Source organism: Hibiscus syriacus, unplaced genomic scaffold, assembly GCF_006381635.1.
Source record: "Hibiscus syriacus cultivar Baekdansim isolate YM2019G1 unplaced genomic scaffold, ASM638163v2 tig00112114_pilon, whole genome shotgun sequence".
Lineage (NCBI taxonomy): Eukaryota > Viridiplantae > Streptophyta > Magnoliopsida > Malvales > Malvaceae > Hibiscus > Hibiscus syriacus.
The window spans coordinates 1,038,089-1,061,723 of record NW_024063255.1 but is presented as its reverse complement, the minus strand read 5'-3'; the positions used below and the strand labels follow the sequence as shown (position 1 = coordinate 1,061,723).

At 33.3% G+C, this 23,635-nt stretch overlaps 3 protein-coding genes and 1 pseudogene across 10 annotated transcripts in view; 2 read left to right on the top strand and 2 right to left on the bottom strand.

The window, feature by feature from the left end:
• The window catches only part of LOC120174600, a 30,731-nt gene extending 26,258 nt beyond the window's left edge, over nucleotides 1-4,473 (bottom strand). For 2 of the 8 annotated variants that reach the window (XR_005521188.1, XM_039181404.1), the window contains exons 1-3: nucleotides 3,899-4,473; nucleotides 2,353-3,216; nucleotides 41-1,153 (exon numbers count right to left, since the gene is read on the bottom strand). Coding sequence is in view for 7 of the 8 variants with exons in the window: in XM_039181404.1 (XP_039037335.1) it covers nucleotides 41-1,153; nucleotides 2,353-3,216; nucleotides 3,899-4,073 (2,152 nt within the window). In the remaining variant the exon portion in view is untranslated. The remainder of the gene's footprint in view (nucleotides 1-40; nucleotides 1,154-2,352; nucleotides 3,217-3,898) is intronic. The other 6 variants (XM_039181397.1, XM_039181398.1, XM_039181400.1 and 3 more) reach the window with 6 other exon arrangements.
• An 8,652-nt stretch (nucleotides 4,474-13,125) lies between these two features.
• LOC120174547 lies at nucleotides 13,126-14,155 on the top strand. The gene is made up of 2 exons (XM_039181358.1): nucleotides 13,126-13,855; nucleotides 13,940-14,155. The coding sequence occupies exons 1-2, from the start codon at nucleotides 13,217-13,219 to the stop codon at nucleotides 14,030-14,032; spliced, it is 732 nt and encodes a 243-aa protein (XP_039037289.1). The 5' UTR covers nucleotides 13,126-13,216; the 3' UTR covers nucleotides 14,033-14,155.
• Nucleotides 14,156-14,950: 795 nt separating this feature from the next.
• On the top strand, nucleotides 14,951-17,260 carry LOC120174546 (probable serine/threonine-protein kinase PBL7). Its single transcript, XM_039181357.1, has 5 exons — nucleotides 14,951-15,120; nucleotides 15,332-15,513; nucleotides 15,656-15,845; nucleotides 15,922-16,313; nucleotides 16,656-17,260. Exons 1-5 carry the CDS (start codon nucleotides 15,021-15,023, stop codon nucleotides 16,914-16,916), a joined length of 1,125 nt encoding a protein of 374 aa, XP_039037288.1. The 5' UTR covers nucleotides 14,951-15,020; the 3' UTR covers nucleotides 16,917-17,260.
• Nucleotides 17,261-18,881: 1,621 nt separating this feature from the next.
• Nucleotides 18,882-22,108, bottom strand: LOC120174556 (annotated as a pseudogene).
• Between the last annotated feature and the right edge of the window lie 1,527 nt (nucleotides 22,109-23,635).

Sequence of the window (23,635 nt, the reverse complement as noted above, 5' to 3'; positions counted from 1 at the left end):
CAAATAAAAACCATTCTAAACAGAGCGTTCAAACAATTACCAGGAGAAGTGACTCGGAAACGAATAGAAGATCGATGCTTTTGGTAGCCGCCATGCGCTGAACGTAAACTTAGTTCATACTTCTGAGACTTTGCACGACATTTTCTCATCGAAAGCAATCGCATATCTTCCTTCCATGCCTTCTGAAATGCTTTAAATTTAAGTGTCAAAACTCTCTCCTTAAATGTTAAGTACTGCTTCCTCATTGCAATTTTTTCCCTGATTATGGTATCAGACTGCATGCGTGCTACATTAGCAATTTCAGAAACTGAAACACCATTGAGCTCTTTTGGCAGTAGTTTATTAAATACTTCAGAAGCTACATTAGCCAATTCCTTATTAGCAGCCAATATTATTTCGTACATAACATTCTCTCCACCAGCATCAGAGCTTGAAGATTCTGAAACAGGTGCATCATTATCAATCTTTTTAAGCACACTGCCTTCATTATCAATTGTTTGAACAGAACCCAAATCAAAAGAGCATTCGTGGAGCTTCACAATATCAGACGGAGAAACTGCTTTCTCCAAAGACGATGGTTCCACAAATTTAGATGTTGCTGTTCCAGGACTATCAATATCCCTGTCTTTAACATCGTTAACTTCTTCCAGGACACCATTACAAAGGGGCAGGTTCTCCACAGCAACATCAGCACAAGTATCAATCTTCAAAGGGGCAGGTCGAGGGATCATACTGGATGCGGTCTCTTGTTCACCACAAGCTTTCCCAAGTTGCTCAATAGGAAGAGAACTAGATGTTGCTGGAAAAGGACATCCATTTCTAGTGTCATCTTTCAACGACTTGAATTCATTTTCAAGTGAATCAATTTCAGATTCAGTCATTTCCAAAGCCTTCAACACATCACCTTTCAACAGTAGCAACTTATTTATTGCAGTAGACCGAACAAAACTATAATCTAAAGTACAAGGATCATCAGGCTGAAGCAAATTAATAAGTGAAGAGCCCATATTATTAATTGAATTGATATCCAATTTATCTAAATTAAAAGATGGTTCTTCTAGATGATTTTGAGAACGAATACTTGGAGAACCACATAAATTACTAATATCATTATCAATATTTGCAGCTTTGCCAAATGATTTTTCTTCGACACCTGCAAAAATTGGAACCATTGTGGGAATAAATGAGAAGCATTCTCATCACGATCAATACAGGGAAAGGGTAATAATTTGACATTCTCCTATTAATTAAAAAAAAACTAATTCGGACATGGATTGGAAACTATAAGTGCAAACATCCAATATAGAACCAACTGTTAATGGGTTGAAGGACCCAAGTTAAATATTAGACAACAAGAAACCCAATTCTGAATAAATGTGAGATAAAAACCACTTAGCACCCCCAGATGTAGCTCCACAAAGGCCTCCATGTGAACCTCACTAGGGTCGGAGTTATCAACCACATATAGAGAAAACAAAAAGCAAGGCTTTAATACCAAGTTAAACAACCAATATATAGAACAGAGGCTTTAAGTTTCACATTCTTAAAAGCCCAACTGATTCTTAATAAGAGGGATAACACCATTTAAGAATGTGAAACTTAAATAAGTAAGCAACTACAGGAAAAGTTAGTCATAAAGCAATGAACGCACAGAAAACAAATGTTTCTTATAACACATGGTTACAACATGGGTCAAATTCTCAGCTGGGAGCAACCAATCTAGCCAGATATCTGACTTTTTCATCTTAGTAACAAGGCCCTATAATTTGTTATAGATAGGCTACATGCATCGATAACTGAAGCCTAGGAACTCATAAAAGGAAAATTGCTATCACCTCAAAAAATCATAGAGTACACATATAGAGTTTGCTCTGGGGGAACAGGGAAGTCAGAAATGGAGAGTCAAGAATGCATAAGTACTAAAATAGTGGTTACTAAAGCATGGGAAACCAGCAAATTGTCATGCCAATGAAAAGAATAGCATAACTGTTGAACTTTGTCATGGCCTTCAAAAGGTGTATGTACAACGTATAATGACTATACCAGTGTTCTAAGCATAATTTAATTGGCATGCGGGCCTGCTAAAACACTTGTGAATGCTTGGAACACCATCCAACCCTATAATATTCAAGTTGTTAAAATGAAGTTGTTAAAATGGTCAGGGTGCCGTAGAAGTGACGAATCAGAAACATATTATCAAACAAACAGTCATGCTGAGTTATTGCTGCTATATAATCGAACAAGACAGTCAAATTATTGCTGTTATATAGAGAAAATAATCATAAAAAGCACATTTGTTTTAGGTAATCTGCTTAAAACTGAATAAATATTTAAGAAAAATTAGTATTTTACCAGGTGAGGAACTGCAAGCAACAGATGAAGGAGTTGCAGGAGAAGCACAGTCAGAAAATCCAAGGACTCTAGGGCTCTTCTCTGCCAAGTTAGAACTCAGAGAATTGTTCGACTCTGTATTACAGACGGAAATCATAGCCCCACCTCTCTCTGTTCTTGTATCAGGGCCTTCAACTTTCTTTTTCTCATACTTAGCCAGACCCTCACCCCATGCAAGGCGTGGCTTCTTTCTTGACATTGTCTCATCAGAAGGTGCGGCAGATGTGACACAGGCTGCTGCATCCCCAGAAGGAGACTGGACGGGAGTCAAATTTTTCTGTTGCAAGTCAAGTTTCCCTTCACCAGATTCTACACCTCCTAAGCTCTTTGAGCTACTTGAATGGCTGAAGCCTGAACCCCGTGAAGACAAGCTTCCAGAGCGACTCCACCTCAGAGGCTTCCAATCAATTGAGCCTACTGAATTCTCTTTCTGACATTTTTGTCCTGTGCCTACCCCATTTACAGCACTTGTCTTATTATCATGCTGGCTTTTTTGAAGTTGATCCCATGTTTTCACAAAGTCAGAATGAATATGAGAATAGGATGACATATCATCCATGGACCTCAGCTCATTATTGACGTGATGAGGCCTCCCAGGAGTGCTTGGGGACCCATTGCAGCTTTCCCAAGAATGACCTCTCCAATCTCTCTGGCTATAAAAACCTCTGTTGTTTTCCCTACTGTTTCGACCATATTTCCCATCTACATGAGAATCTGACTGACGGAAATTCTCATCAACCAAGATCTTGGTACATGATCGCGATGGAACATATCCATGACCAGCATTTTCCTCAAGCTGGTGCCAACTGCCCTGCCTACCATGACCTTCATAAAATTTAAAGAGACACAGAAAAGGTAACAAATATTAACACATGTAATGTACATATGTATCTTTCAAATCAGGGGCAGAAAGGGGATATTCAATAAATCTTAAATTTTACACCCACAAGAGAAAAAATAGAAGAAAAATAAAATTCTCCATTTAATAGATCAATGGAATCCAAGAGAAAGAAAAATCAATATTTTCTATCTCCAAAGAAATAGTACCCATAAAACCCAAATAAACGATTTAGAATAATATAAATAAAAATAAAAAATCCAATTTATCAAAATCAAAGTATAAGTTCTTCTATAAACCAGAAACGGAAAACAAAATTCCTACCCCTGATGAAAGGAAAACACTAACCAAAAAATCAAGAACGTTGATTTCTTAAATAAAGGAAAACGAGAAAAGAAAAACTAACTGGGAATAAAGAAAAATCTCCATTAATTAGAATGACTGTATATACAATCTCAAATCAAATACACCCAAAAGAAACTAAACCAAAACCTTAAAACCCACGGATCTGACCAGTCCTTAATTCCTAACACCAAAATAAATAAATGATAAACCATCCCGCAAAAATTCATGCTGGTAAAATACCTGCCATCAAATAATGAGGAATACATTTTAAATAAGAAACTTAGGGTGAAAGACATGGCATAAAAAAGTATAGAAGGAATTTACCAGGAGGAGGACGGAAGTCAGCGGATCCCCAACGAGTAAATTCTCTAAAAGATCCATGCTGATAAGGCAACATCGAAGAGTCTCTCCATCGAGCCGTCAGTGGCTGCTGTGGCAGCGACTGCGTCCTCTCCTTGTAAAAATCCTTCCGATCCCAAGGCAACGGTTCAGGCGGCATCAAATCGCATGAGGCAGCACCACCCCAACAAAACGCCACCGTTTTCTCCTTTTTCTCCGAATTACCAAACCCTAAAATAACCTACCGCTTCTTCCAATAACCTAAGAACAAAGACAATAACCTGCTCTCACTAAGGTTTCTCAGTTCCACAAAAATTGAATAAACCTACGGCGCTTTTTCAAAGACAAACTTACCAAAACAGATTTCGCGGTCTCAGTGAACGGATCCAACTCCGTTGAGAAAGTGGTGATCTCCAGCTTCAGAAATGTTTTCTTCAATCGGGAGAACCGAAGACTGAAATACAATGGGATTTTCTTGGCGTTTCTCAGTCCTTGTTTGGAAAGAAAATCTAAGGCGAGAAAGTGAGAAATTGAAGAAGGTAGAGCCGATATGAGACACAGAAAGCCCTAGAGAGAGAGATAAGCATGGCAACCGTAACTCAACGCTGCTATTTAACCAAATTTTAATTAATTTTCATGTCCAATAAATTAAAATATTATTCTTTTACAAATAAATTAAAATATTACTTTAAAAACTTTATTTATTTAATAATATAATTTAATTACAAGATAATACATGTTCATAATTTTTCTATAATAAATACACACACTTTAATTCTCTAAATAATCGCCTTCCTTTTTTTACTATTGATTAATTTAATGAGACAAAATTTAAATCATTAAATAAAATAAAAAATTATATCATAAATGAAAATTTGAATTAAAAATATTATTTTATGATTAATATTATTTTATTTAAATTATTTTATTAACAAATTAAATATTAATAGTTATATAAAAAATATTTTTAAAATCTCAAATTGGAGTGTGCTTTTTTATTAAAATATAGATAATATATATTCATAATTTTTTTAATTAAATAATAATATTCTCTTTTATCATAAGATCTCTATGAAAAACAATATTCTCTTTTATCATTGTATCACTTGATGAGTTCTAATAAAAATATTAATTTAATTTGAATTTGAAGAACTTTGATTTAATATTTATTAATATATCAATAATTGTATTAAAAATATTTTTTTGGTTCACGATAAATCACCATATTTTTGTTATCCAGATTAAGGATGTTAATTTAATCTTATACTGTAAGATTAATTTTTTAAATAAAATAAATTTTAATTAAATTTCAATTGATCAAATATTAGTATTTATATTTAAAAAAATGATATTTTCTTCTTTTGAAACTGGACCTACCCTCATTTATTATTGTAAATTAAGGTTGTAAATGAGTTGAGTTAGATTACGAGTAACATTAGATCAAATCAATAAATACTCGGCTCGAATAGCTTTGACTCGAGTTCAAACTCGACTCAAGTTCTTAACGAACCGAAACGAGCTACTTCATACTATACCCGAAAAGCTCACGAGCTACTCAAAAAATAATATACTAGAGTTTATTTTTTTAAAAATAAATTATTAATAATATTAACATTTATGTGTTAATTTAAAAAATATAGTATAAATGTATTTAAAATTCAAGTTCGAATTTAAGTTTGAGCTTTAATCATGTTAAGTTTAAAAAAATTATTTCAATTTTTTAGAACTTCAAATAATGATTTCGAGTTCAAGTCGAACTTAAAAATTTTAGACTAGTAAATTTTTGAGTCGAGCCCTTGGATTTTAGTGAAATTTACAGCGATACAAAGGCTCAGTTTCTCAGTCACTTCCTTTTTTTCAATTGACTGGTTTGCCCTTGCTTATCAATGGATAAATAGCATTTTACCCCCTAAACTTGGCCTTTTTTAATTTGATCCCTGGATATTTTATCTATATTATTATAAGAACTTAACAACTTCCTCATCTTGATCTTTGAACATTAATTTTTTTCCTGATATTATATAACATCATCACTTAAAAAATATATTTTTCAAAATTTTTAGATAATGATATTATATTATTTAAAATTTCATATAAAAATGACCAAAAATTCATATCAATTGGTATCGAGTAGGATTGCAAATGAGATGAGATAGATCATGAATTACTTGAGTTTAATTCAGTTGAAGTTTGGTTAACACTCGAATCAAATAGATTTGATTCGAGTTCTTAGCGAACCGAATTGAATTACTTGATGTCTGACTTGAAAAGCTCGCCAGCAACTCAAAAAACTAATATTTTGTTTTTTTTAATTAAATTGTTGATGATATTAATATTAATATTTTATTTTTTAAAAAATACAATATATGACTTTCATGTACTTATAGTTCATGTTCAAACTAGAGTTCAAGCTTAAATCGAGCTCCAGTTTCAACTTTAATTGAGCTAAATCTGAGAATGTTTCGAGTTTAAGTTTTTTCTAACTCGTGTTAAGCTTCAATTTTAAATTTCGAATTTGAGTTAAACTTAACAATTTTAATCTCGCGATCTTTTTAGTGGAGCTCAGTAATACTCAAGCTTGTTTATGGTCCTAGTATTGAGGGTAGTTACATTTATTGAAAACTTTAAATTATTATATAATTTAAATTTTTGTATTGACGATCTAATTTTGTATTCCTAAATTTTTATAATTTCACACTCTTAAATCAAAATTTTGTAAATGTACGTCTAATTTATTTTATATAAAATCATTTTATAATTTGATTATATGTGTATTTTATTTAAACTTATTAATTGAGTGTTGGTTCATTAATATAAATATTCTATTTTATAATTAATAAAGATGACAATAAAATAATTTGTGAATGGCCCACAGAAGCATGATTTATGTCATTTTCGTCCCTTGATCAAAGGAGCAATATCTGACAGCGAACTTTATCCATTTGATCTGACAAACGAATGGCCTTGCATCAACTAGGGACCATTTGTTCTTGAAAATCACCGATGATGTACTGATAAAAGATATTATCTCAATTTTAAATAATATTAGTTTTTATATATAAATTTATAGGAAATATAAGATAATATATGTTCAAAAACTTTTTGTTATTTAATGATAAATGTTCATACCCCTGTAGAAGCGGTACGTGAACTTAATGCTTTAAGGGATAACAATCAATCACTTAACCACCGATATTGTTTGGTTTGTGCTAAATAATATTATGTCTTAAATTTAAAGAGTAATAAAAAAGATAAATTATAATAAAAAATTATCTTTTTAATTAATGGTATTTTAATTGTTACAATATGGTTTTTAAATGGTTACAAAATGGTCCGTTGTAAGTTGTAACGTTCAAATAACAATGAGTTTCGCTCAGTTTAAGGACTATTTTATAGTATTATGATAAATTTAATAATTATTTCATAACCATTTTAGAAGTTTAATGATTATTTTATAATATTTAAAAAATCTCTGATCGAAATATCATTTTTACATAGTTAAGTGACTTCTAATATACTTTATCCATAAAAATCCAAATTCAGGAATTAAGAGTTATTTTACGCTTGTTGTATTAAAAAAATCATTGAGGATTAAACAAAAAACCACATTGAGGTAAATATTGTATTAGAAAATAAAAAAATATTATATTATATTGTTTCAATTTGCTTAAAAGTTCACAAGTTCAAGGTTAAGAATTCGAATTCCGACGTTATGAATGAGATTAATTGGATTTTATTAACATTTATGTAATATTTAATTTAAATTAATCGAATAATAAATTAAATATAAATAAGTTATAAAAAAATTCACAAGTTTTGCACATCAATTTCTTTATTAATTTGTTAGTTCACCAATTTCTTTATTAATTGGTTGGTTCATCTACCAATGACAATATTTTCTACGTTGTATATCTACTACTCTACTAGCGTATATGTAATATAATGCTTGTATGATTAATATCCATAAATTTGGTGGATTCAATCACAAATAGATTTAGTTATGTTAGAATACATTGAGTGATATCGGTGGTTAAAAGAAGTATTGTTCTCTTTCAAAGTCTTGGGTTCGAGCTGTTGCACCTACAGTGTGGACAAGTTGCCACTGGTTAAAAAAATTATGAACAAATACTACATTTGAATATCCTCAAACTATTCAAAATAAAAAAAATGATTTATAGTAAGTCTTTAATTAATGTTTGGGGAAACAATCTATTTAATTACCTAATTATTATTAGGTTTATGCTTTTATCACTTAATTTATACTTTTAATATTTTAGTCACTATTGCTGTGTTTTCATTTCATTTTAGCCATTGATTCTTTAAAAATTAAAAATAAAAGGAGCTAATTTTATTAAGAAAGAAAAAAATATTCAATTATAATGAATGTTTACAACTAGATTCGTAAACTATCACATAATTAAGATATTATCATATAACCATTAACCCAAAAAAATTAACCACTCAATATCATATAAGGACCATACAAAAAAAAAGGGAAAACCCCATCTAAAAACTCAAACAATAAGTAGATACGAACAAATCTGACTGCTACAGCAAACCAACCATAACAACGGATTTAACTACTAAAAGATCATCGATAAACGTAAATCAGAGCCAAACATCATGAGAAAAATATCCACAAACTCAAGATGCGTATCAAAATCAAATTCAAGAGTCAAAAACAAGAAAGATCAACGGGATAATAAATGAGCGTCATATTTATCAGTCGAGGTGATATGAAATTAAATCCTGATTATATGATTTGGTATAATAATAGTTTTACTCTCCATAAGTTACATAATATATCAATTTGATCTTAATTCAAAATAATTTAATAAATTTAATCCTCAATATTTAAAAATTCTATCAATTTAATCCTTAAACACAAATCACGCATCAACCGCTAAAAATTTAACCCCAAGTACAACGTCAACAACAATTGATTCCCAGCTACGAGCCCTGAATTAGATCTCACTGGAAGGCGTGGTGGCTCACATTTTAAAATTTTTGCAAACTTCGAAGCATTTACGGCAGCAATGTCGTGAACCAGCAAATAATTAGATGAATCACAGTAGCAAGTCGAAAAATTGAACGAGAAAATACATTATCAAAAACCGAACCAGAAATTTATTAAAGATGTCATAATATCATTTTATATTTTAGAAATATAAACTTTTTAATTGAGAAAGTTCGGTAAAACTTATTTTATTTATTTCCCAAAAGTATAATTTTTTCAGTATTAATTAATATTAAAAAATTAACTGGTAGGACCAAGGCTCCTGTCGATCCCTGCCTAATTCCGCCCATGACCCGGATTTAAGTCTAAATAAAGTGAAAACACAATGCAACAACTGTCGTAATCAGTTTTCGTCCGGACATAAATTTTTTTGATGAAAAAAATATGTGAATGAAATAAATGATTTTTTAAGAAAATATTTTAGAATCGTCATTAATTTTTTTGAATTAGGTAGATCAAATACCTCAATACACTTATATATATGATTAGAGGTGTTTAAAATTATCCGATATGACATATTTGATCTATTGACCCAAACAAAAATAATAGGTATTTTTCTTCGTAAGGTAGGTGCCCGGCTCGTTAATTTTCACAGGTCGGGCAACGAGCCACAATTTTTGACTTGTCGGATACCCGACGACTCGATTCCCTATTTGTTTTATTTTTATTTATTTTAGATTAGGTTTTCCATTCATAATTTCAAAATTATTTCTCCTAACATTCTATGTCTCTAATTTCCCAAAGTTATTTGACCATAACATTCTAAATTACTTTTAAAATTATTTCTTTAAACCGCAAAACATAATAAATTTAGTCGTATCTCTCTATTTTTTTATTTTGAAGTTTTATCTTTGGTTTATGTAATTTTGGATTTCTAAATTCTATGTTTAAATTATTTATGATGTACTTTTAAGTTTTATATTTTTCAAAGAAGATTTTTTAAAAATAATATAATTTGAACATAACGGTTCTCAATCATTTAATATTGCCCGTTCATATCCTTATAAACGTGGTACTTAAATCCGATACCTCAAAAAATTACAAAAATTACTTAACAATTAAGGTAGCTTGATTTATGCATATATTTTTTATTTTTAAGATTCTTATAGCTTGAATAAAGTTATCAAGTCCAAGTTTAGAATAACTTTAATTAGTCGAAAACCTATTGTCCATTAAGATTCTTGAAAAAGAATATTTCTTTTAATAGACTAAAGATAAAGATTTTGATGGCTTGTGTTTGTGTACATCCTTTGAGATTCCTTTCTTTTTATTTAAGAGTAATCAATTAAATATTATAAAAAATAAAATAAAAAATATATTCTAAAATTGGAGTTTAATTAGATTAATTTATAAAATTTTGATTTTTAAGATTTTGTTGATTTTCTCTTCAGCATCCTGTCATTGTCTGTTGAGAGTGTAATGAGGCTCCTTACTAGACCAGGAATGGTGGGATCCCTTGGAAAACTTAATGACAACATTGGAATTTTGGGTGATAAGTACATGGAATCAGAAGCAAACAAAAACACTCTTTTGAAGCCTACTGACAGTGTACCACTTCCGTTCCTACACATGTATAGATGTGGCAATTGTAGGTATGTGTCGAATGATCCGGATTCCTTTTGTCCTGATTGTGAAGAATTTATGAACCGTAATCCGACTCTTGTGAATCATACAAACAAGGGTTCGTCATCTGGTGAGGGGGTTGAGTGAAGGGAGTTGTCACTTATATGGTCACGGATGATCTGGTGGTGAGGCCTATGTCCACTATTTCTGTATCACTTTGCTCAACAAGTTCAACGTTCAGGATGTTGGTGTTCTTGAAGAGAAAGTCATTGATGTGGGAGTGGATGAGGTATAGAATCCCTTATATATATATAAGTATAATTGTGTATTTAGTTTCAGTTTTTCATTTTTAGTAACGTCAGCTAAAACTTTGCTTTGTGCAAATCGGGAATGAAGTTGCTGAGGGCATCGTTGCAATCCAAGACGATCCTTACTGATGTATTCCTTGGGGAAGAAGAAACTAAAGCATCAAATTAAGGACCCCTTTCACGTAACCAATCTCATTTGATGCATATGAAGATGTCACAACCTTTTTCGAGGGGTATACAAATGTTGCGGGGGAGTTCATGACCCTAGAGCATGAAGGGCAAGTTGTTGGATCATAATTTGTATAATACAAACAACGGGCACTAGAACCATGAGCATATTTTTTATGACCATATGAACATCTGTAAATTCCTTGTGGTGTTGATGATTCTACTCCCTATTGCACATATAAATCGTTTCTAAAACTTAGAAATCAATTCTGTGATCGTATATGTAACCACCACCTTCATTTGCAGCAAATGAAGTTGAAGCCTTGTTTTGTGGGATTTACCGATGTTGCAGGGCCGTCCGAGTCATTAAGGCAAGAAGGGCAAGACTATGTTGGATCATTTGCGTAATGCAATATGACAAAAGGCCCTATGAGCACTCAAACGCCAGTAAGCAACCTTATAACAGTACCAACATGCAAATAACTAGGTGCTAGAGAAAATAGCCATCTGAGTTCATAAAAGTTTTAACTTGCAAGACAATAAAATACTGAAATCAACAAAAGAAAATGAGCATCATCAATCTCTTGTTCAGAAGCAGCATAAGCATCAATCAATTAGAAGCCTTCTTCCTGACCTTTTGGTTAAGGAATACATCACTAAGCACAGTCGGACTGTAGCGAAGCCTTTAGTAACTCAACACCCTAAAATAAATTTCTGAAAGCAATTTTATATATGAAACGTTCAAAAACGAAGCTCATCTCATCAATGCCTACATCAACCACTTTCTCTTCCAATGCATCAACTTGTTTAATGTTTAACTTACTGAGCATAGTTATGCATGAAATAGTTGACATTGGTGTGACTGTCTAATCATCCAAGACCATATATGTAATGATTCCTTTAACGTAACCACCCTCATTTGCAGCAGATGAATAGATGATGCAGTTGAAACCTTATTTGGGTAGTTTATAAATGTTGCAGGGGAGTTCATGACATTTTCACAGGAAGGGCAAATACTTGTTGGTTCGTTTGCATAATATGAAACACAATTGGTACAATATTGATATGAACATCGATATAATCCTTGTGGTGTTGATGATTGAATGTTAGGCAACAAGAAAGGAACATTGGTTGCCAAGCTTGAAGAATACGTAGGTTTCAACAAGGTGTCCCTGTTTGTTGTCGGCTGAATGTATGCATCACCCAGATTTTCAACGCTCTGGTAAAGGTTTCCAAGGCATCCAACCATGCCTTGTTTTGTTAGCAGCCTTATAACAGTCCCAACCGGCAATAACAACATATCAAATAGAAAATCAACAAAACCTTTGTCACCTTCCGCATAAAGAACTCTTTGACTTTTCGAATCAATCAGAAGCTTCAAGCTCACGGTGGTGGCGACGGCGTCGGTTGCCATAAATGGTATTTCTTTTGTTTCTTTGATCGGAGCGATGAATGGTGTTTCTTCAGTTTCTTCGATTGGAGCGATGAATGGTTCTTTTTGTTTTGTTTTCCTGGAAAGTTTTTTTGGCTTTTTTTATGAAAGCCATGATAGGTATTAGACGACAACCGATATGAGTGAATTGCAGTGAATCCCAATCCAGTTACTGCTTGCTTTATATAGAGAAGTTTCTTCTAGCAGTAATGATGCTTAGCGAGAACCGCAAAGGACAAAATGAACAATGAGTAAAGAGAAGTCTTGAATTTCTACTAGTTCATCTGTACGTAGTTTGAACCTGCCATGAATGTATCATTAATGGAGTTTCTTTACTTCCACATCAAATCATAAATGAATTACTATTAGTTGAATGAATCATTATGGCTGGCATGTAAGCAGTTAATGAACTGCCCCATTTTGTGGTTCATGCCACATTCACGTTCCCATTTCCCTTCTTTTATGGACGTATGATATCAGTAGTTTCAGGTGTTTTTTGATGGCCAAATCACACTTAGAGGTTAGCCAATGTCCCTAAGCACCAAAATCATTCATTCCAAAGCATTTCATTTGAGAGCATTTGGAAATCTATTCCATCTAATTGAGGTTTTGAGTGCTTAGAAGACTTGAATTTGTGCACATCCAAATTTGCCAGTGGAAATTCAAGAGTTCACTTTACTGAACGTTCATTTTGTCCTTTCCAGTTCTTTCTAAACATCATTACTTCTAGAAGAAACCTCTCTATATAAAGCAAGCATAACTGGACTGGGGTTCACTGCAATTCACTTTTTATCATATATTGCCTAATACTATTCATGGCAACCGCAACTACGGTGAGCTTGAAGCTTCTGATTGATTCGAAAGGGCAAAGGGTTCTTTATGCGGAAGCAGGCAAAGATTTTGTTGATTTTCTCTTCAACCTTTTGTTATTGCCGGTTGGGACTATTATAAGGCTGCTAACAAAACAAGGCATGGTTGGATGCCTTGGAAACCTTTACCAGAGCGTTGAAAATCTGGGTGATGCATACATTCAGCCGACAACAAACAGGGACACCTTGTTGAAACCTACGTATTCTTCAAACCTGGCAACCAATGTTCCTCTCTTGTTGCCTAACATTCAATCATCTACGCCACAACAATTATATCGATGTTCATATCAGTATAATACCAATTGTCGTTCGTATTATGCAAATGATCCAAAATCTACTTGCCCTTCTTGCAACAATGTCATGAACTCCCCTGCAACATTTGTAAATCCCCCAAATAAGGTTTCGATTGCATCATCTGCTGCAAATGAGGGTGGTTATGTGAAAGGGGTTGTTACATATACGATTTTGGATGATCTAACAGTCACACCAATGTCAACTATTTCAAGCATAACTATGCTCAATAAGTTCAACGTCAAACAAGTTGATGCTTTGGAAGAGAAAGTTGTTGATGTAAGCATGAATGAGGTGAGCTTTCATTTATACCGATTCATTTATAAAGCTGCTGTAAGAACCACATGTTTCATTGCTTTTGTCTGGTTTTCGTTTCAGGGTGTGGAGCTATTGAAGGCATCGCTGCAGTCCAAGACTGCGTTTACTGATGTATTCCTTTCCCAAAAGGCCGGGAAGAAGCTTTCTAAGTGATGGAAATGCGGAAGATTTCTGCTGCTGTTGATGTGTTGCTGGTTTGTTCACAAATTTACAAAGTGTCTGCAGTTGGCTGATCCACAGTAACTTGTAGTTATCTTTTATTGATTTCAATGTTGTCTATGAAGTTTAAACTATTATGAATTCTGGCGTTTATCATATAAGTGATGGTACAATATAGTTTCAGACTAATGCTTTAAAATAATTGTTGGCTTGGATACATCAACGTATATGATATTAGACCAAGCTTCTTTACACAATGAATTTGTCCCTCATTGAAATTATCAGTTGCCTATTTGTCCAATCTTTTTTTACCATTACTTTATATACCAAATTCACCATTGTAATTAAAAAGCAACATACATATTAACCATTTAACTTCAAAACAGTTTATAATCAGAATAATTATATGAAACAAAAGCAATGATAGCAAGTTAGAGAGGATTTGAAAAAGGAATCTGTAACATTAACGGAGTTTCTTTATTAGGACTAACTTCAATGCCTTCACCTTAACAGCCTGTGTTAAATGGGTTTCTTCTTCTTCCTCTTCACATGTTGTTTAATAATAAGGCCTGGTTTAGAACATTCATTAGCTTTTAATTATAAATATAATAATTTGTCATTTTATCTATTATTTTAATGTATTAAACAAATAATTTATTTATAACAAAAACGCCTTTTAGGTATGGTGGGCGACAAAAATCAGCTCTTGGATATGCTGAATATAGAGTCCCCACTTGCTTTCCCACTGCTTTTTTTTCTTTTACATTAAATATGACCAAGTTTGGTCAAAACTATTCAACCAATCATTATATTTAACGACTAATTCTACTTTAGATTTAATCTAATTGCTTAAACAACTTGATGATCATGATTACCATCTTGTGTATTTTAACTTATTTCCTTCCTTTCCCCTATTTCTTCATCTACTTGTTTTAGTCATTAATGTGAGGTAAGAAAGGGAGTCAAATAAGAAAGTTTTCAAATGGGTTGTTTCCCTTTTGGTGCAAAATCAAACCATAATGGAAAGAAGCAGCTTCCCATCAATAATAACACCTTTGATCATCAGATCCCTTCTACTTCAGGTTCTTATTACTCTTATGTTCCCTCAAAAAATAAATAAAGATTTGATCTTTGAATGAAATGTTATGTGAATATCAATTTGAGTTTGACCCATTTGTTTAATTGTTTCAACTTTTTTTTATCGAATTTCTGGGTTTCCAATGTTCAGTGTGATCTGGTATAGGATTTCAATGGTCTTGACATGAATCTTCTGTATTTTTACTGACATGGTAGAGAAGTTGAAGGTGAATTCTGTACCAAATGCAAAGAAGGATGGTGTGCCCGATCACATTGCAGTACGTACTTTTACTTTCCGTGAATTGGCGGCTGCAACAAAGAATTTCAGAGCAGATTGCCATGTAGGTGAAGGAGGTTTCGGCCGAGTGTATAAAGGGCTATTGGAGGGCAGTAATCAAGTATGTGTCTTTTGTATGACTTTAATTTTAGTATTGTTGATCGGAGAAATGTGGTTGCGATGATATTAATAGGTTGTCGCAACCCATACGAACAGTATGAATACACGAGGACTGAGCGTGACCTTGTCCCCGTTTTTCATAGGTTGTGGCAATCAAGCAGCTTGATCGTAATGGACTGCAAGGGAACAGGGAATTCCTGGTTGAAGTGTTGATGTTGAGCATGCTTCACCATCCGAATCTCGTCAACTTAATCGGATATTGTGCTGATGGAGATCAGAGACTTTTGGTTTACGAATACATGCCATTAGGATCATTAGAAGATCATCTACATGGTATGAACATGTCTAGGATTTTGGTTTCTGTTGCACAATTGAATGTCATGCTTAGTCTTCTTTGCTTCTATATCAGATTTACCTCCCGACAGAAGGCCGCTCGATTGGAACACGAGGATGAAAATAGCTGCAGGTGCTGCAAAAGGTTTGGAGTATCTGCACGACAAAGCTAACCCGCCGGTTATATATCGAGATTTAAAATGCTCAAACATTTTGCTTGGAGAAGGCTATCACCCGAAGCTATCTGATTTTGGGTTGGCCAAATTGGGTCCTGTTGGAGATAATACTCACGTATCCACTAGAGTGATGGGGACCTATGGTTATTGTGCTCCCGAATATGCAATGACCGGTCAGCTTACGTTGAAATCGGATGTTTATAGCTTTGGGGTTGTTCTGCTCGAAATCATTACTGGAAGGAAAGCTATTGACAACTCGAGAACCGGGGGTGAGCAAAATCTGGTTGCCTGGGTAAGATACATATCTCCTCATATTCTGAAAGTGTTTTAGAAGTCGGCAATTATATTGAATAAGTACACAGGTGTATGAAATATTAGCTTATAGCAATAGCCTTTAAATAGTTAAATACTCGCTATGAGAACGGGAGTTATTTGATCATTTAGTCTTAATGACATCCGTGTTCGTGCTTCGATGAGTACCGTAAGGGGAAAAAGGGACTTTTGAACCACCAGATTCGTCCCGAAGAATAAAGTAAAACAAGAAAGAAGCATAATGATCCTTGCAAGTCGTTTTCGTTTCTTTTCCTATTTTGTAACTATGAATCTCTTATGAAATTTGGATTTTGTTTAACAGGCACGTCCCCTGTTTAAAGATAGGAGGAATTTTGCACAAATGGCTGACCCGTTACTTCAAGGCCAATATCCGGTCAGGGGTTTGTACCAAGCTCTAGCTGTGGCTGCAATGTGCGTCCAGGAACAGCCTAATATGCGGCCACTTATAGTGGACGTAGTGACTGCACTCACTTATCTTGCTTCTCAAAAGTATGATCCCGAAATTCATTCGGTTCAAGGTCCCCGCACAGGCTCTTCCACTCCGAGAATGAGAAGGGAATAATACCAGCAAAAGGGAACTAAGCACTATCATACGGTAGAATCTAATCCATTGTCAGCTGATGATGACATCAAGAAATAAGTTCATATGTTTGAAATATTAAGGCCAAGCCACCATCGACAGCGGAGTTTTGCAAGTCGAGATGACAATCACGACGTTCATCCGCACCGTGTCTGATGCACCCAGTATTTTTTTCCCGTGACACCCTTTTGTCATGTCCTCTTCATTTTTGTCCAAGTTCTTTTAATGTAAATTTATCTACTTTTCAATATGTGACATTGCTTGCAATGCTAGATTATATAGTATAATTCATCTACTTGCTAGCTTTTGCTTACAGAGAACTACAATGAGGTATTTATAGTTTTTCCCTCGAAAACTTGCAATCTGAATGTATATATATGAATATTATAAAATAATATCTTCATTACCCTAACAACTGAGCCATCCAAGTCATGGGTTTGCAGATTCCTTTTGCTATACCTATATCTCTCCAAATATACATACATGCGTGCGTGCATGCATACATACATGCATGCATGCATACATACGTGCATGCATACATACGTGCATGCATACATACGTGCATGCATACATACGTGCATGCATACATACATGCATGCATACATGATATACATATAACCATTCAAGTAGTGTTAATAATTATATATCAAAGCTATGGCTGTTGAAATGGGAAACGGTGTGATGGCGTTGTCTCCTTGTGTTATGTGACCTGATTTCTTTAGCGACACTTGATTGACACACCTACATCACATTACCCCATTTCCTGCTTGTGGCTACAAATATTTCTGCGAAGCAAGAGACAAAAAAACGAATCAAACTCGAGAAACTCCACTCGGACTCGGCTGTCAATGGCAGATACTTGTGTGTACAACTTTCAAGATTCTTATGACTCCAATCTTTGTCTGCAACAGTTTCAACCTTTTTCCGTCATTATCATCTTCAAACTTTGCAGAAACTTTTTCCCCCAAAGGTGACATAAACTGATCACGACACCGCCAAAGATTACAACACTCGCCGCTCATTACTCACCACCATCCATATGATGAAAAGAGGACCAAGGTACCACCAGGTAGTTTCGTTGTAAGGCTTTATGTAGAAAATCCGCAACAAAGCCATTAAAACAATAAATCGGACAGTAAATATAATATTGTATAGGCCTGACCATGCTTTGTTTCCGGTGTCAACTAATGGCGAAATACTATGGCCGGAGAAAGGGCAGGAAAAGTTTGATGCTACATGAACCTTACCTTCTTGCAGGGAAAATCAGTGCCAAATAAATTAAGAAAATGCTATGGCTTATGTTTGAAAGAAGAGTAGAAGTACTGAGCATAAACTAGACATATCAACGAAGGCTCAGATTTAAGATTACCAATTCAAATGTCCCACAGGGAAGGCATTTAGCCGAAAGTACATTAACCGTCGTTCATGATTGGCAGAAGCGGAGGAAGTGATCAAGCATGAAAAATATCGCTCCGGCGATTATGCTGAAAACGAAACCACCGACGTGCAATACCAAGACAACAAAGACGACATATAGTTGACGCTTATAGAAGAACAACTCGATGTAGTCTTTCCTCACCAGATGAAGCGATGTAACCCACGAAACCACGCCTGCTAGAAGGCTGATAAATAGTCTTTTCCATTTCGGTAACTGCATAGAAATTTAACGCGGAAATGGTCTTTCTAGTGAGGCTGAATTCGTGTCGATACAGCTCATTTATTCATTATTACTTCCTTCTTATGTGTCTCATATCCATACAGACAAGCAAGTACCGTTTCGATTTTAAAATGGTATTAAATAGTTTAAATTTCGATGAGTTAGATCACAACAAGAACATAAAATGAGAAATAGTATTATAAAAAGAATGTTTACGATGTGGACAAAGCACAATGAAAACGGTCCAAAATTGAATTATGCAAGCAATCAACATATAAGAACCAATACACTTGAAAATAATGAATTTTGCCTATATTATAGTGTAAAGGGTAACAACATGATCTAGGATTGTAATTTCTAATCTTATACAATGGGGCAAGGGGACATGATTTCTCATAACCTTCGTAGTTAATGGATGGGACTTTCCGAGCAATCAAACACGGTCGCTGGCATCAATGTGCGCCTCTTCTGAATTACGTTCGGCAGCCAATTTCTCAGATGCTAATCTCTCCTCCAGTGCTCTAGCCCCTCTTTCCCTGCAAGGTCACATAAGATGTTAGAAACTGATTTTTGTCTTTTCTCTCTCGTAAGACCGCCATTGTTCTTTTCACAATAAAAGAATCTTAACCATACACATCTTCGGCAGCATATGCCAGGGAAGCACCCCAGAAAGTTAAATACTTCATTTTTGTTGCACCCTAGAGATAGAGAATACATCAATTTATCCAACCCGGTGAGGTTTAAGTATTTCGTCTTTAGATTTGTTGCAAAGCTAGGGCAAGTTAGGCATGCAGCCTGGAATTTTCTTTTCCCTATTCTTATTCCTAAATTGTACAACTTTAAGAACAAGGCCGGGATTATTCTACAAATTTCATTGGAATTTGATGTCACTGAACTTTCTAAATGCAACTGAAGTAACGGTTGGTGCCATTGGCATTTTTTTTAATATTTAAGGTCTCGGTTAACAGCATTATCTATGGAAACTTTCGCATTGATAACCTTCAGCATCCTATGATGAATTAAGTTACGAAAACAATGTTACTTGAACATCTTCCAAATTTTTTATCTATGGAAGAATTAAACATAAAGAGTTACCTTCTCCTAGACGCCTCGATGGGATCAGAACCAAGTAACGGTGCACCACCCAATATATAACCCTGAGAATATGAGGAAACTTCAGACTTTCCACAAAGCATCCGGTGAAATATTGATGCAATGGGATCAATGATTGACCTGTAGCAAATCACAGAGAAACACTTGAGAGAAAGAAGAGAGAAATGGGCTCATTTCATAAGCTAAAAGGAAAAGTGGACAATACAGGAGAAATTCAGGGAAGAATGTGGAGAATGCAAATTCTTCACTCGGATCACCCCTAAGCTTTGATTCTGGTTTTCTCTGCAGATACCTGAGGTAAATCCAGGCAATATATGTCCCAAATATCAAAGTTGGAAGATATGTTGCAGGCTTGGGGGTGAAGAAACTTATGATAATTGAAAGCAATAGCACAAGCGATGGCAACCACTGCATGGCATAGGAAGCATCATCAAAGGGTGCGAGGGGGAATTTCCAGCCAGAAAAAGTTTTATGCCAAACTGAATTAAATGGCCTGGAAAAATAAATCTTTATATTTACTTTTATTTTTAGGAGATAAAGCTGTTGGTCAGGTACGATTTGCTTGATGCCAACCAAGAAGCCTGCTAGCCCCCATGGAAGCCAGAAAGAGGCATGTAACTAACAATTATCAAAATGTAACAGTGAAAATATATTAGATTAAATTTTGCATAATATAGTTCCAAGATAAATACACCATTTCCTACCATTCAGTCAGAGAAAAAGAGGAGAAAAGAGTACTTCAATCTTATAACTCTTTTACTTCACGAAAAAATAATTGAGAATACTAGTGGGGGATGAACAGAACAAGCAGAAGGGGAAGAAATAAACAAAAATAAATGCTTCCTAAAAACATAGGAATATCAAAGTACTCACAGGTACTTTTCCTCCATTGTTACATAGTACAAGACAATAGCAGTAACGAAAACACAAACAGACGTTAGAAAATTAATTATGAAGATGAACTTCAAGAATTCCTTAGAACCCCATACAGGCTCAAGCAACTTCCCCATGAAAAGAAGACCAAGAGTACTAACAACCACCTGTAGAAATCAGTAAACATCAGGAAGATTATAACAAGGAGAAAATAGGTAAAATAAAGAGTAAGATGAATGTCAATACCCCATGTACTGATTACTCAATGTAACCAGCGGTTATGAGGTTCCAACCAAAAGGAATAGTCCTGCAAAATAAGTTTCAGATGGTATGAAAATATATATATAAGTCCTTGAAATAAAACTTGCAATTCAAGGCAGCACTCTTTTGTGTCTCAAGGGAAAAGAATATCCTAACATATATTAGTCCACCACCAACGACATGAAGTTACAGGAGCCAGCTTAATCATGTGTGCGAAAAAAAGCATATCACAATCGGCAACTTGATTGGATTATGACCAGATTAATCAAATATGATGTATAAGCAGGCCATTTATTAATATCAAATGGAATGACTTATAACCAGATTTCCGACCTCAAAAACTAAAACTCATTTCTTTAATGGATCTTATATTGAATTTCGCTCATGCTTCAAAGCAATTAATATCCTGTTTAACTAAAAACGGGTCTCCTAAAAAGAGCAAGCAAATTCAAAAAGAATAATAAAATCCTTATAAAGATTGCTAATAGTTTATTTCAAGTACTTAAATCCAGATTTAAGCATTCAAATGAACAAAGTGGTGAGTCACTCCCTTTGAACAATTACAAAGCATAGGCATTTCACTTGATTAGAAATTAAAAAAAAACATCAAAAGTTAACTAGACAAGTTCAAGAAAATGCTAACACAATTTCAAAAGGTCAAATCTAAACATCCAAACAACAAGATCTTAAATCAGTCCAACGAGCGTGTCCAAACATCAACTTTTTTCATTAAAACTAGAATAAGGCCATAAATAAAAATCGAAATCGAAGAAAAGAGGGAAAGAAAGACAAATCTAATGGTATGATTACTTAAAACTTGTGGAGTCAGCAATGAAATTTGACTAAAATCCGACATGAATATTTTACCAAAAGAGCAAACAAAACAAAAAATTAATCATGACCCAGAATTTCTAACATCATATTGAATAAAATTAACACACACAAAAAGATTAACAAATCAAAAAGGGGGAAAAGAGAGAGAGAACCTGGCGGGAATGAGAGCAAGGTAAGTAACAGAAACAGGAAGAAGCTGAACCAAATTGTGTTCACCGACTAATATCACAGCTAATCCCTTGCATAGCTTCGTAAATCCACTAAATATCCCACTTCCCTATAAATTCAAATTTAACAGCATTAGAAAGAAAAAAAAGAGCAAATCAATTCAAAAGTTGCATATATTTCATTTTCGTTTTGTAGAATGCAAACTCGGAGAAAGAGATTAGATTACCGCAGAGCTCATGGCGGAGAATATGAATCGCAGTAGTTTGATCTTAGGAATGATCTATAGAAGTAGGAGATTTTTCAATTTATTTATCTAGGTTTCTTTGGATTGTTAGATTTGATTTTCGGGCTTTTTAATGTTCTTCATTGTAGTAAGACGAAACGAGTTAAGGCGCGTGATTTGGAGTAGCTTAACCCTTACTGAAGGAAAAAAGGGTAAATTCAAAACATTAAGAGCTGAACTTTTTTATCACTCTTATTTCGCTCAATGTACTTTAAATTGTTTTAATTTAGTACTCAATTTTCAACATTGACTCTTTCTAATCACTCCGCCATTAACTTTATAACGACATTATGACGTGACATGATTAAAATATTTTTTAAATTATTATCGCTCAATAAAAAATGCTATATCAATACATAGTTAGGAAGAAAACAGTGGAATGATTAAAAAATTTATTGTTCAAAGTTTAGTGATTAAATTAAAAAATATTAAGGTACATTGAGTAAAATAAGAGTAATAATAAATTTCAGTTGTTAAGTTTTTATTTTACCCAAAAAATGGATAGACTAAACATTTAATTACTTAATTATCACTTTGGTTCCATTTTGATTGTAAACTATTTTTTTATTATTAAAATCATACTTAACATTATATTTTGAAGAATAAAAATGATTATGTAAAAAAATATTGATTAAATTATACTACAACTCACTCAATTATTAGTAAAATTATAATAGGTCACTGAATTTTAAAAAATTACAACTAAATAACTCAATTAATATATTGTTTCAGACGTAGCACTTTGTCGATAAGTGTGAAACAAATGTTAATATTTTTAATTACAATTGAATGAAATAAATATAACAATTAATAAATTGAGTGATCTAACTGTAATTAAAAAACAACATATATTTCTTTTTTAACAATAGAATAATACTTGTAATAATCAGTTAATTGAGTGATCCATTTAAAAAAATTGAAATTTAATGATTCATTTGTAATTGTACTCTCACTAATAATGGAGCGAATTGTAATATATTTAGTAAATATTATTCATGGAAGATGGAATTTATATAAAATATTTTTTAAATTATATGATTTAATTATTCGTCCATTTTATTTTTTCTTTCAAAATTCTAGCTTAAGTTATTTAAGTTAAAACACTTTAAAATTTATTTAATTTTTTAAATAAATTAAATATTTTAAAATATTTAATTTTAATATTGTAAAATAAAGTAAGAGATGAAACTAAAATATTGATGATAATTTAAACATGTTATCCGAATTGGTATACTCCTAATTCCTAAAAATGAATTTTGCCTTCAAATGTTAGCACAGTCTTTCAAATATTGTTCACTCGAAGTGAAGAAGTGGAACACGTTTGATATTGGTCTTTTCGAAAATAAGAAAAGAAAAATTATAAAGAAGCAAGTAGTATATATGTATATATAATACAATTAGAGAAAATCGTTAAATTAAAAGAAATATGTACTATAATTTTATAAATAATTATAATTAAATTAGAATATAAAACTAAATAACTCGACTCAATCCAACTTGAATTTTAAAAAA

Excerpts from the sequence above, each read along its gene's own strand:
- LOC120174547 (XM_039181358.1), top strand. The coding sequence starts at position 13,217 with ATGGCAACCGCAACTACGGTGAGCTTGAAGCTTCTGATTGATTCGAAA. Across the intron at positions 13,856-13,939 it reads TTGATGTAAGCATGAATGAG|GGTGTGGAGCTATTGAAGGC; the intron begins GTGAGCTTTCAT and ends TTTTCGTTTCAG.
- LOC120174546 (XM_039181357.1), top strand. The coding sequence starts at position 15,021 with ATGGGTTGTTTCCCTTTTGGTGCAAAATCAAACCATAATGGAAAGAAG. Across the intron at positions 15,121-15,331 it reads TCAGATCCCTTCTACTTCAG|AGAAGTTGAAGGTGAATTCT; the intron begins GTTCTTATTACT and ends CTGACATGGTAG. Across the intron at positions 15,514-15,655 it reads TATTGGAGGGCAGTAATCAA|GTTGTGGCAATCAAGCAGCT; the intron begins GTATGTGTCTTT and ends CGTTTTTCATAG.